The sequence below is a fragment of the Chiloscyllium plagiosum genome, chromosome 4 (assembly GCF_004010195.1).
Source record: "Chiloscyllium plagiosum isolate BGI_BamShark_2017 chromosome 4, ASM401019v2, whole genome shotgun sequence".
In the NCBI taxonomy this organism is placed as follows: domain Eukaryota; kingdom Metazoa; phylum Chordata; class Chondrichthyes; order Orectolobiformes; family Hemiscylliidae; genus Chiloscyllium; species Chiloscyllium plagiosum.
Window position 1 is genome coordinate 11930756 of NC_057713.1, and position 13241 is coordinate 11943996.

General features: G+C 36.1%; 1 protein-coding gene across 3 annotated transcripts in view; it reads right to left on the reverse strand.

Annotated features, from left to right (window-relative positions):
• Positions 1-306: 306 nt before the first annotated feature.
• Positions 307-13241, reverse strand: part of LOC122548846 (tyrosine-protein phosphatase non-receptor type 2-like) — an 86447-nt gene continuing 73512 nt past the window's right edge. For 2 of the 3 annotated variants that reach the window (XM_043687695.1, XM_043687694.1), the window contains exons 10-11: positions 5877-5991; positions 307-583 (exon numbers count right to left, since the gene is read on the reverse strand). In XM_043687695.1, coding sequence (XP_043543630.1) covers positions 5892-5991 — 100 coding nt within the window. In that variant the 3' untranslated portion in view covers positions 307-583; positions 5877-5891. The remainder of the gene's footprint in view (positions 584-5876; positions 5992-13241) is intronic. The other variant, XM_043687696.1, reaches the window with a different exon arrangement.

Sequence of the window (13241 nt, forward strand, 5' to 3'; positions counted from 1 at the left end):
ATGCAGTCCCTAACCTCCATAGTTATATCCCTCTCTCTCCTTAAAATCTACTCCTTTGACCAAGCCTTTGAACATCTACTCTAATGTAAAATGTGTGTCAAATTCTGACTTATAACACCCATGAAGCACCACAGGAAGTGGAAGGAGCTAAGGTAGAAGTAGCTACATAAAGTTTTATTGTTGTTAAAACATAAATTACACTAATATTGCATAATATTAGCTCCCTCTATAAAATACAGCAAATTTTTTTAAAAATTCAGAACATTTAATGCCACTCAGGGGTATAAAAATACACAATGAAATGACTAAAGTACAAAGCTTTTATTTTGCAACAGATTATAAGCTTTAAAAAACATGTCACAATACATGAAATCACTCCCTCTGCAGAAGGTCCCGTGGGGTCAGGTCTATGTTTGTCTCCTGCAGCTAGTAGTTTACGCTGTAAACAGTTACATGTGAGATCTCCTACAGAGCAGACCTCACTGTCCTGATAGGTTTTTTTGTCCTGCTTTCCACGGCTGATAAAAATAGGTGAAGAATGTGGCATCTGTTCTGTGGACTTAGCAGTCAGACAGTCTTTAGCCTATGACATACAATACAGAACATAAAAGATTTATTCAGTGCAATAGTTCCACTGTATCCACACAATAACAGTTCACAGACAACGCAATTAAGTACAAAATTTTGCTTCTGCCATTAAGAACTCTGGATAAAATTAATGGTTGATGGACAACAGTCATTGGATTAAAATTTGCTAAGATATTCACTTAAGTCACAACAGCTGGTTTGTGGAACATCAGTTTTCAGCTAAGTTAAAACAACTGTTGTGTTAGTTGCTAGATTATGTACCTAAGTGTATGAAGCTTTAGTTTGGTCTCATTTCATGCCAATTTCTCTAATTCCACTATGTTGTCCAGAGTGAGCCTTAACAAATACAGAACCATTTCAGTGCTGTCTTTCACTCTAGGTGTAAACTTTGGCCAATATAATTAATGATTACAACGTATAAAGTAACTTAGAGTTCTGAAGCATGTTTAAAACAGTGAGCACATTTTAGTTAGTAATAGAACATTATCAAAAAATTTAAATTTTTAAAATATCTTAAATAGAAGAACAACCAAAATATAACTAGCATTTGTATTCTGTTAGAGGAGATTCACTATATCTTGTATGCATTTGCAATACAGAGCAAATAATTTCGATTAGAAAGCACATTTCCAGTCATTTTGCTTTATAGTGAACAAAATGTTTGCGCAGATCTATTTTCTGGTAGTTCAGTATTTAAAACATACCAATAAAAGGAAGTAAAATTTTCATATTTTAAATAGACCAGGTTAATAAATTATGAGCTGGCATTGTTTTGTACCAGCAATAATATCCTTCAGTTCACAGGATAAATGGCTACTTGGAGGAATTAATTTTTGTCATGAGGCTTTTAAGTGTTACATAAATACTTCTACGATTCTTGCCTGTACTACTTTACTAAGAACAGAGTTTTCATGTGTTGCTTTCTTATTGCGTGGAGAATTTTTTGCAAATTGTTTTGACACCATACCTGAAAAATCTGTATTTAAAATCTCATTTTAAAACACAGGTTTTTAAAACTGTTTACACTTACATTAATGTATGCAATCTTTAGTTGAGTTGCATCCTTGAGAACAAGAAAATTGACAGAATTTTATATTTGTGCTTAATTTAGATTTTGTAAGAACGTGGTAGCCAACTTGATGAAACATGAAAAACTACATTGTTTAATCTGTGATGCAAAAATCTGTCCTCCAAAAAAAAAATGAAACCTTACATTAGGAATAAAACTATAAAGATTTAAATAAAGCTGCTGTCCTTTGAAATGTTTTTAATAGATTACTTACAAAAATGTTTTAATTTTTCAACTGTTACATCGAGTGAAGCCAAAGAGAGCAAAGAGAGCCTTGTCTTACTTTTAATGCTCTCTCAAGAAACTTAATATCATGAATTTAAAAATAAACATAGTTCTATTAAACTACAGCCATGAGAAATTTTCAGGGTAAATTCTGGAATCAGTATCTATATATTAACATTTCTGCACAGGACACAAACCTCCTATCCATACACCTCATTTCTGCTTATATAGTGAATCAGAGAACTTGCGTCAACATTTAACATCAAAGCTAATCTGTTCAACGTAATAGCAAAACTCTTTCCCATATGTCAACATCCATGCACTCCATTTGTTGTGAATTTGTCATTTGTTCCTTTTTAAAAACACAAAATTTAACAATGACTTTAGAGTTATTTGTTAATATATTTTATACCTTACTGAAGACCTTGTCCTGTTCTGAAAGCCTAGGCCAAAACTTTTTATACTTAAGCCCAGACTGGTGAGTTTGTTGGACAAAATCTGCAGTCTGAACATAAACTGAGTGTACAATTCCCAAACATGTAAGGTAGTCAATGATATGACAATAAGAGAAAAGTCACAACAAATTACCAATTCATAGGTCGAATTTCAACAGGTTTACTCAAGAATAGAAAGCAGAGAGAAAAAAATATGGACTATTTCACTGGCTTTTAAGAACTTCAGGATATCCAAGTTAAAAGTGTTAGATAAAAGCAAGTTTCTTTTAAACTGATTTACAATTCTATTATAAGCTTTATTCAGGTAAAGCATGTCAGAAAGATTCTGAGGAAACAGAAGAAACAAGCATGAACTACTTATTGATGTTTGTTCATAGTTGCGTGAATTATAAATTCGCTATTGTCTTTTGAAAGCTACTCAACTTAGAGGGACAGTTTATCTCACACATGTATATGTATGCCAAGCTTAACTGATAATATGGATCCCAATTTTAATCATCACAGAATCACAGCAATAAAACCTTCAAACCAGATGTGTGACAGTGGGAATTTAGGAAAGTGGGGAGAGGAGACAGTTGGGGAAAACAACTTTGCTGTAAACAGTACCTTCCATAAAAAGTCCACCATGAAGTTTCATATGGGATCAGTTTCTCTTAAATTTATATTTTTCTGCATTCAAGGTAAAACTCTGCAACCAATTAGCATACAACAAAGATCTAGAAGTAACCAGTTAATCTGCTCGGTGTAGTTGCAAGGCAGTGCTGAGACAGTGCTGCATTGGTTTCATGCCTCAACTCTGGCAAATGAGTCTTTGCCAGTCAGGGGGATGTAACTGGTCGCATGGCCTTCTCAAACAAGAGCATGGGAGCTATTCCCCAATGTCTGACCAATACTTATTCTTCAAGCAACATCTGGTCATGACCACATTGCTTGTTTGTAGAAGTTACCTACCTGCCAACTGCGAGCTGTATTTTTACTTTACAACAGTAATAATATACTGCCAGCAATAATCTGCATTCTTGATCGACTGTGAAGTATTTTGAGATGTCAGTTGTTTATGAAAGGCCCTTTATAAATACACAAGTGTTTTCTTTAATGGGAGATGATTCCGAAGACATACATTCAGCAGATCTGGGGGCAGAGACAATTAGTGCAGAGAACAGTACACTGACTCAATGGGCTGAAGGGTTTCTTCTGTCCTGTATGATTCGATAAACATCTTACCAGAACTTTAAGGTGCGCTTCCAAAGATCTTACAGGAGCAGAAAGTATGAGTGAAGCTTTTTTAGGTTCATTGGTAAACTTCAGCTAGCAGCAGACCATGTGTTTCCATTGGCAAGGACACAACACACTGTCCTCATTCAAAGCACACACTTTGTTACTCCTCTTCATAGCAGCCTCCAAAGACATTGTGTTTGCATATGGTAGCAATTCAACACTTCTCAGTCCTCTCATTTCAGACCATAGTCACTTCTTTACTGTTCACTATCTCTCCGTACTCTTTGCATTTTGCTGCTTCTTACCTTTAGCATATCCATTATAGATTTACATTACATACATGGTGTTCTCTAAGAGGGCTGAGTTTCTTTGGAATTCCTTTCCTCAAAAGTCAATAGATGCAATAAAGTCATTAGTTTTAAAAATATTTTTGAAGAGGGGAAATTAGAACTGAGGTTAAAACCAGATCAGCCATTATCTTATTGAACGATGGAATAGGTTTGAAGGGCCGAGTGGCCTACACCTGTTTGATGTCCATATGCTGAATCAGTAAACATGTAATTTATCTGTTCAGTGCCTGGTCATTAAGTCTCAACTCCCTGTTCTTGTAGAACTAGTGCACAGCACAAAAGCAGAAGAATTCCAACCTTCAACAATGGAGCAGAAAGCTTTGAAAGGCAGTAGACCTTCATGAATGCTGCAAATTGGAAATATTGATCAGGTTCTCTGCCTGTTACTTGTACCACTTGATCAATAGCAAATAATATTTATTCAGCATTAAGAAGTCCGTTAACAGAAAATTTCAGTGAAAAAGGGATGATCAGGTTATAGAGTCGTATAGCACGAAAACAGATTTTTGGTCCAATGGCTGCGTCAACCAGATACCCTAAATTGATCTAGTCCCATTTGCCAGCATTTATCCCATAACTGTCTGAATCCTTCCTATTCATATACTCCACCATCTCCTTCACCTGCCTCCACCATCTCCTCTGGCAGCTGATTCCATATATGCACCACCTGTGTGAGAAAAAGTTGCCCCTTAGGTCCATTTTATCTCTCACCTTAAACATGTGCTCTCTAGTTTCGGACTCCCCTATCAAAAAGGGGAAAGACTTTGGCTAATCTGAATGCAGTAACTGAATGCAGTATTCCAAAGTCCTGTACAGCCACAACAGGACATTGCAACTCTTATACTCAATGCACTGACCAATAATGGCAAGCATGCTAAATACCTTTGGCACCACCCTGTCTACCTGTGACTCCACTTCCAATGAACTATGAACTTGCACCCTGGGACTCTTTGTTCAGCAGGGCCATACCATTAACTGTGTAAGTCCTGCATTTGGCATCAACTGATTGCTGTGGAACTCTACTCTTACAAAATAAATAAAGTTCCCATGACACTGTCCCCATCAAATACTCCCAGGACAAGTACAGCACTGGGTTAGAGAGAGTAAAACCTCATCTATTCTTTTAATCTAAAAGTAAACATCACTTGACACTGTCCCATTCAAATACTCCCAGGACAGGGACAGCACAGGGATTGATACAGAGTAAAGTTCCCTCTAATCTTTTAAACTTAACGTTTAGCCTTAATGTGCCAGACTGGCCTTCTTTTCTGTGCAAGCTTTCTTCGACAGACGACAGAATTTGTTGTTGCTCTGCCATCTTCAATTGCAATCTCTGGATTGGCAAGCTGTTCAACATTCAGTACAGTATAATTACACACGTCATCTCCACTAGGCATTTTAAAAAGAGCCCCCCAGAAATCTGAACATCTGTCTCAACTGTACTCAATGAAATTTCCTGTGACTATCTACAGTTGCACTAGAGAGGACTTTGATTATAATATTGTTAATACTTTATGTCAGAGGTCAATTAAAGATGCATTATTTTCTTTATTTTGTGTAAGAGACTCTAAATAGCTCAATATATTACTATTGCCACTCTTACTCAGGATTGGCCAGCAGATTTATAAAATCCATGAGATTCCATACAACCTTATATTGAAAATAAAATCAAGACTGAATTAAAATTTGAGTCCAATTTTGTGCAACTTAGAGTTATCAGGTGAATTTTTCAGGTCAGTATAAATCCCACCAGCTGATCAGGACAGCTGCTTATAAGGACAAAATAAGTGCATTCACTTGATCTTTTATACTAAATGCTGATGTCAAATCATTTGTGAAACAAATCAACATCTAGAAAATGAGTATTGCTGGAACAAAAAGTCCTGTCAAGCTTTTCATCATGCACTTATCAGGATAAACACATGATTGCCAAATTTCAAATGGACCAAATCATAAAATGAGAAAGGGTACCTTTCCCTCTTTTTTTCAGAAAGATAAATTGCCGCTCCCTTTGAATCTCGGCATTCTTGTGCCTGTCCTGATGAATGCAAAATGTCTCGTGTCTTTTCTCAGCAACACGCAAGGTCTAGAAAATAAATACCTTTACTTGGAAACAGAATTGCTCGGTTATCGTCTGCTATGACCAAATAAAGCACAGTTTGGTACCAAGTTAATGAATATCACAAAATAATGCAAAATTTTAATGAAACTAAAGCAGGGTTCTCACTGAAAATAAATGTTGAACTTCAATTCAAAACTTAACAGTTTTCTTGCAAACCTTCTGAATCTAACTCTAAAGCAGTATGTATAAATGCAAATTTAAGCATGTTCCATGAAGTCTTTGAACGTTTTGAAATAGTTGAAAGTTTCAACCTTCTTTATGGACATTGTAAATTTGCAGATGGGTGGCTCATTGTCTATCTAGGCAGTCCAAATATCAGTGCTGTCACCCAAAATCTACACTATCAAAAGAACTGCACTAAGGTATTGTAGATGCATTACTTCTGCACTCCTCTCTCCGCAAAGTTCTAGGTTTGCATTATTACAGAACATATCAACAATTGTAAAACAGGAAATAAATGAATGCACTACTACCAATTAATAAAACAAAGATGACAAAACGAAACATGAGGAATAAATATTAGTAATAGAGGCCAAAGCTAGGTTTACACTCAACTGAAGGGCCACAAAAAAACATGAAATTTTAAGTAGTTGTTTGACAGTACGGACATGGTCTTTCTTTTTCATCGATACTCAATCTATTGAATGTTTTCATCTTGTATTCATTGGTATTTCTTGTGAATTGGCCCAAAGAGAAAGCAACACTGACATGATGAGAGTACTGATTGATTGGTAATGAGGTTTCTGATTGGTAGAGGCATCGCTATGGATGATGCACTAGTCAATGCTAACTGACAGTCAACCAACCATCGAGCTTGGTTCAAATTTTAAACCAGGTAGGTTGACTGTTTGATCAAGGTATTGACTTTCAAAATGAACCTGAGAATGGCTTCCACTTGCTTTGCTGCAATAAAATAACTGTGGTATGTGTACATTTTCCTTCTTCCTGCAAAGAACAGGGCTCCATGCATTAATACATGTAGCTTCCAGTACACACAAATGTAAATACTGCAAGCCCAACTTTTAGTTCTAAATTGGCTGTAGGCACAATTCTTCACATGCTCAGGATTATGAAGCAAATTTGGTCTGTTTGCAGAATCACATCTAAATGTTGGACACATGGAGTTATGCAAGCATGAGCTGGTTGGGCACAAGTCAGTAGCATTTTGTTTATTGAAAAGAGCTATTTGATACGATCTATCAGCCTTCGAGATGTATGGCTGAAATATCTGGGATCACACCGATAGTGGAATTCATTTACCACATTACTCTTGTGTGCTAGCCAAAACTTCCTTGCCTGATTGCAGCATCCAATTAGTGGTGAATACCACTTGTATTGCCACTACATAGGAATCACGTAAAACAACTAGCTACCCACTGCTCAAACTTTCACAACACTTTAGCCAGGCTGATAGTTGGGAAGACCAGACAAGACCTTCATACTGATAGCAATGCGGTGTCCCTGTGCTCATTCGGCACTTATGAAGGCAGCTCATTAATATCTTCTCCAGAGCAATTAGGAATGAGCAATACATGCTGGCTTAGACTGAGATGTCCATATCCCATGATAAAGAAATAAAATCTTGGGAGTAGTCTTAATGATTGCATAACAAAAAGCTGCAACAAAATTGTGCTTGTTCAGCAATTTGAAATAGAAAATAAATGAGCGGCCAGTTAAGTTGTTAATTTCTCGAGGTCCCTCCCAAAGTGTGAAGCCACCTATTTTAATGTTCAGAAACCGATCATCAAATAAATTTAATCTACTAGTCAAACACGGATTTATTCCTGTGACAAGTGAATAACTTGCATTGGCCTTTTTTTTTGGTATGGATTTGAACAGGATGGTCTCAATAAGAGCAAACAATCAGTGCATCCCTGTTTACAATTATTCAGTCTGACTGACTATGTACAGTGCAGGAAATGTAGCCAGAATACAAAAGTTTCAACTTTAGCGTAAATATATGCAGAAGAGAGAGTGGAAGAAGAAATGAAAGCAAAAAGTTTACCTTGTGAAAATAGATCTCCAATAATAAGGAAAAGCAGAAGAAATAAGGGTTCACAGGGCTAGAAGGCTACATGGAAGCAATGTACACTCCATTAAATGGTAGTCGTATTAGAAAAGATAAACCTTATCTTTCTGTTGAGTCCATATATATAATAAAAGTTCAAAAGCCTTATACCATGATTCAATAAACTTGGATAGCGATCCAAGCAGCTAACTTTGCCAAATTTGCATAGCCAATGGTAGAATGGTACATTTCATGTAGCAACTTCAGATTTGTGTGTTTAACTGTGCATATCTGCTCAACAGAAACTGCTTTATGCAGAGAACTGTTAGGAGTTTTAAGAAAATATACAATACTCACTGCTTCAATTAAAGATTCCTTACCTTCAAATTAAATGTTCAGGATGCACAGGGTTTGCAATAGGTTTTTAAAACCACAATACTACAAACTAATCTGGAAAATGGTCTGAAATACGCAATATCTATATTGCCATCTTTACAGATTGCAACCTAAAGCATTCTTAGCAAGATTAATGAGAACCATTTGTAGATTATTGTCTACCATTACATAAAAGAAATCATTAATATTTCAAATGCAGAAATGTTTTCCTCAAAGCTTTTAGAAAGAAGCTTGTTTTGACTGACCACTTGAATTTACATTTTTAATTAAGATTCAGTATAATCTGACTTTTTTCAAACACAATTCTGTGGCTCAATTCTACAAAAAGCATACTATTTTCAAGGATGCATAAAAGCCTTTTCATTTTTTATTCAATGCCTAAGAAAGTAGCTTGCAAATTACTAGAGTTTAAATCACTTCATACATCTGTTGAAATTTCAAAAATGCTCAGATCAGTAATAATTTAACAGTTACAAATAGCCCTTTTAAAATAGACTATGTACCATAATTTGTACATACACAAACAATTAAGTATTCAACTTAAGTGTCTAAGTGAGATTTGGTACTAAATATTAACAGCAGAAACAGAAATACTGGAGACTGTTGCTCTGCATATATTAAAACTAGCTAGATTTTTAATTGCTGCAAATCTATTCAGCATCAAGTTTTGCACTGGGGCTGTCAAAAAGTTCAAATGGTAACTCTGAAATTGTTACTTGCATACCTCAAGTTAATTGAGAAATCACTAAAAGGAAAGCAAAGGAAAGAGTGTATTACTTTGGAATAGATCTTGCAGAAGTAAAACTAGAGGCACTGAATATTGATTAGGAACAGTGAGCATCCCAATGCAACGACACTAATGTATTCTAGACCTGGGAATACAATATCAAATAGGACACGTATGGAAGAAATCAAAGGACAGAAAATACATACATAGAAACTGCTTAGTTAGATGAAATTACCATTTTTAACATCCCATCAATTCTTTTCTGTTTTCATCTTAAAGCAGTGACATTTCACTAGGTATGGTTCAAAGGTCACCCATGCTTGGTACCAAGTGGCCACTCCATTGTGTGATGACATTAACAAAGCAAGTATTTTAATGGGAATGCATTGTTATTATTGAGCTTTAGTCAAGGCTGATGTGCAGAAGTCATGCATTCCTACCTCTTCCCAACCACCTATCCCTTTATTGAGCCATGTGTCTTGAATTCACTTTAGAGCCATGGCAGTAAAATGCTGACTGAACTTGCTTAATGGATCCTCCAGTGAGTGAAGGCAGCTGGAGCAGTCAAATGGACCCTCTCTGGTAAAAAGTGCATCTTTGGTGGAAGGAGGCCTCATGGAAAGCAGAAACAAAAAAGATTTTTCAACCAGCTTCATTCCATGTAAATAATTTAATTCTAATTAAATCATTCACAGGATATGGGGATTTTTGGCTAGGCCAGCATTTATTACCCATCCCTAATTGCCCGGAGGGCAGTTCAGAGTTAACCACGTTGCTATGGTATGGTGTCACATGTAGGCAAGACCAGGTAAGGAGGGCAGGTTTCCTTCCCTAAAAGGATATTTGTGGACTAGATAGGTTTTTCTGAAACATTAACAATGGTTTCATGGTCAATTTTAGACCCTTAATTCCAGGTTCTTTATTGAATTCCAATTCTACCATTTGAATTTGAACCCGGGTCCCCAGAACATACACGGAGTTTCTGGATTAATAGTCCAGCGTAACTCTAGTGATAATACCACCATTGCCTCCCCTTGCTTATCCTTAATTTCCTTTTATGTTTGTGATGATTTGATGCCAATTCAATTAAGAATCCTTGCTTTATGATCTTTTAGCCATTTATGTTCATACCTCAGATTATACTCAAAAGTGGGGTATTTTATTGTAGTTGAGAACTGGGCTTTGTGGGTGGAAGTCAGAAGATTCCTATCCTCTGACCTGTTCTTGTAGCCACTATATTTATACAGCTAGTTTAGCTCAGTTTCTGGATAACTGTAACCTATCAGGATGTTGACACCGAGGGATTCATCCAAAGATTTTATACTTCAATGTACAAAATGGTCAAAGCTTCCCTTAAGTATTTTCTCATCAATGACAACTACCCAGTAGACAAGAATGCAACTTTAACAGCAATTGTATGATAAATATCAATGAAACTTTAAGACATTTTTCTGGAACGGCATATACTTGGTTTCTTTAGACTGTGAATTCACCCATTTGCTAGATTCTTATTACAGTTTCGTTATTGTGCAACAGAATGCTTGCTGACTGCATCCAATAATTGCTAAAACACAGCACAACAAATAAACGATGCATTAACATACCTACAGTTTTTAAAGTGCCAATCTGCTAAGCTTAACATCAAGGGACAATGCAGCAAGTGCTTCAGCCATGAGGAAGATGAGAGGAAAGAATGTATTTCAACCGCAGCACTTTTCGGGGAAGTGACAAAATTACATACATTTAATGCTTCTGATTCATTACAATTAGGAGGTTTCTAAGATTGTTGTATTTTGAGCTGTCTCTTTACGTTTAGGCTAAAACTGAGAAGATCTCGTGACTATTCAGAATTCAACCCGACAAGTTCCAGAATATGACTCAGGAAGGTGCAAAATCCTTGCACCTCAGAACAAAGGCCAAGATTCAGCTGTCCTAAGAATAAAGAGACTCTCCAGCTCCATGTTTTTGGGAGAAGGAGGAAAGCTCAGAAGACGCAAAAAAAAAATTTGGTGTGGTCAGCAAGAGAAGAGGTTGCAGGTTCACTTTGAGGTACTCAAGCCAAATGCAGCAGGGAGAAAATGGTTAGCTGAACAGCCACTTCTTGCATCCATTTAAGAAATCCGGAGAGATTTGTCCTGGGACGTCCAGATCGGCCATTGGCAGTAGCTTTGGAAAACTCTGAAAACGGAGGGAAATGCTTGAAGAAGTTCACTTGAAGTAAAAACCCTTTGGAAGCTTTTTTTTTAAATTCACTCATTCATGGGCCATGGGCATTGCTTGCTAGACCAGATTTCTGGAAGCAAATCTAGACTTTATGCTATCAGGACTGTAATTCATCAGGTGATAAGTAAAAGAGATTAATGCTTCTTTCTGCAAGTTAAAGTATAATTTGCCTACAAAATCATAGTCAGTTAACTCATGCGTTCAGTCATGTTACAATTAAAATCTAAAAAATGAAATTTTGTCATGCGTTTAACTGAAAGTTTGAATTTATTTTCCAAACTTTTTGGTGTCTACAAGAGTCATAATGTCAAGTATTTTAGATCTCCAACCACATTTCCTTCTCCCCCCACCCCCCCAAAAAAAAAGTAGCAGCCTAACCCTTCGCTCACATTTCTATTTAATCAGTTTGTTTTAAAAAGCCCTTCTGATGGCATTTTCCCTTGACTAGCAGATTATTCAGCTAGTTTAAAAAAAAATTCACTCAATTTGAATCTAGCTGTGTCAAACTCGGCAAGTTCATGGTACTTGAATGCGAAAGCAAGTCACAAAGTTATAAAAATAATGAAGAATGTGATGTTCATGATGTACCTGTCATTGATTTTTTTCAAAAAATAATTTCACAGGAACTATGGCACCTCACTATCTTCTAAATGTATGAAAACTGAAAGAAAACGTGAACAACTCTGACACAATTTTCAGATGCAATTGCTTTTATGGTGCTAAAAATGGTTGAAACATAGAAAATTCCCCATATATTGGACTACAACATTAGTCCTACATGAGAAGAAAAGCAGAATGAGAAACATAACTATCAAATGCTCACAGTTCACATACTCAAGAGTTAATGAAAGGTAAGAGGAAACAGTGCATATTCAGTCTGTGAAAATAAGCACTGCCCGCAATGTGGCCCTTGTCACATTCAGGATTTGGTGGGGGTGGGCAGGGCAAACCATCTTTTCAATACAGAATTTTAACAACAGCACTGGATATCCTTAATGCATTACATATTGCTTATGGTTGTCAGTAATAATTCAAGAATAAATTATTGATACAATCCATTTTTAAGCCGGTCAGTGCACTGTCATCAAGGCTTACAACTTTATTTCCTCCCACGGGATTGTAAAATAACTGGTCCAAGAACTTGAATTTTGTCTTTTTTTAAAAAATGGAGTTTAGACAAAAAAAAAAGACTGAACTTTAAGGAACACATTAATAATAAATAATAAAATTTAATGGGTGACGCAAGATTTCTACCATGAAAGAATGCTAATGCATTGGCATGGGTCATTAATCATATCGTGTAGCGATGAGTACTGCATTTTAGAGCAGATCTGCACTATTTACGTCCTCAGGACCTGAACCAGTAAGTTTACAACAACCCCTTATTTTATAATATGTTGCATCATCTCTAATACAAATATACAATATAACGAACCGCTGAAATCTAAAAATGTATTCAACTGGTCTTGCTGGAATGTAAAACTGCAACAATTTATTAAGTGGGATCTGTTGTGTTAATGTCAACAGATTTCCCCTCCTTGGCCAGTATATGGCCTTGTTCCACTATTTCATATTTAGGTCATTATTAACCAACACTAGCAAGAAACACTTCTCAACTCTTTAACCCATAGAAGCATCTTTGGATATCTCGGCAGCATTTATACAACAGTGCCTTTACAATGTGGTCAGTATTTTATCTGAAAAAGGCATGGTCATTATTTCTAAATATAGATAGCATGTCTAGAAAATCAAAGTGTTGAATAAAAATAAGTTTTCAATACTCAAGTTGGAAAATATACTTCATACAATCATGAAAATGAATGGCCTATCGACAGGACAACGCATTTCTTTGAAACCTCT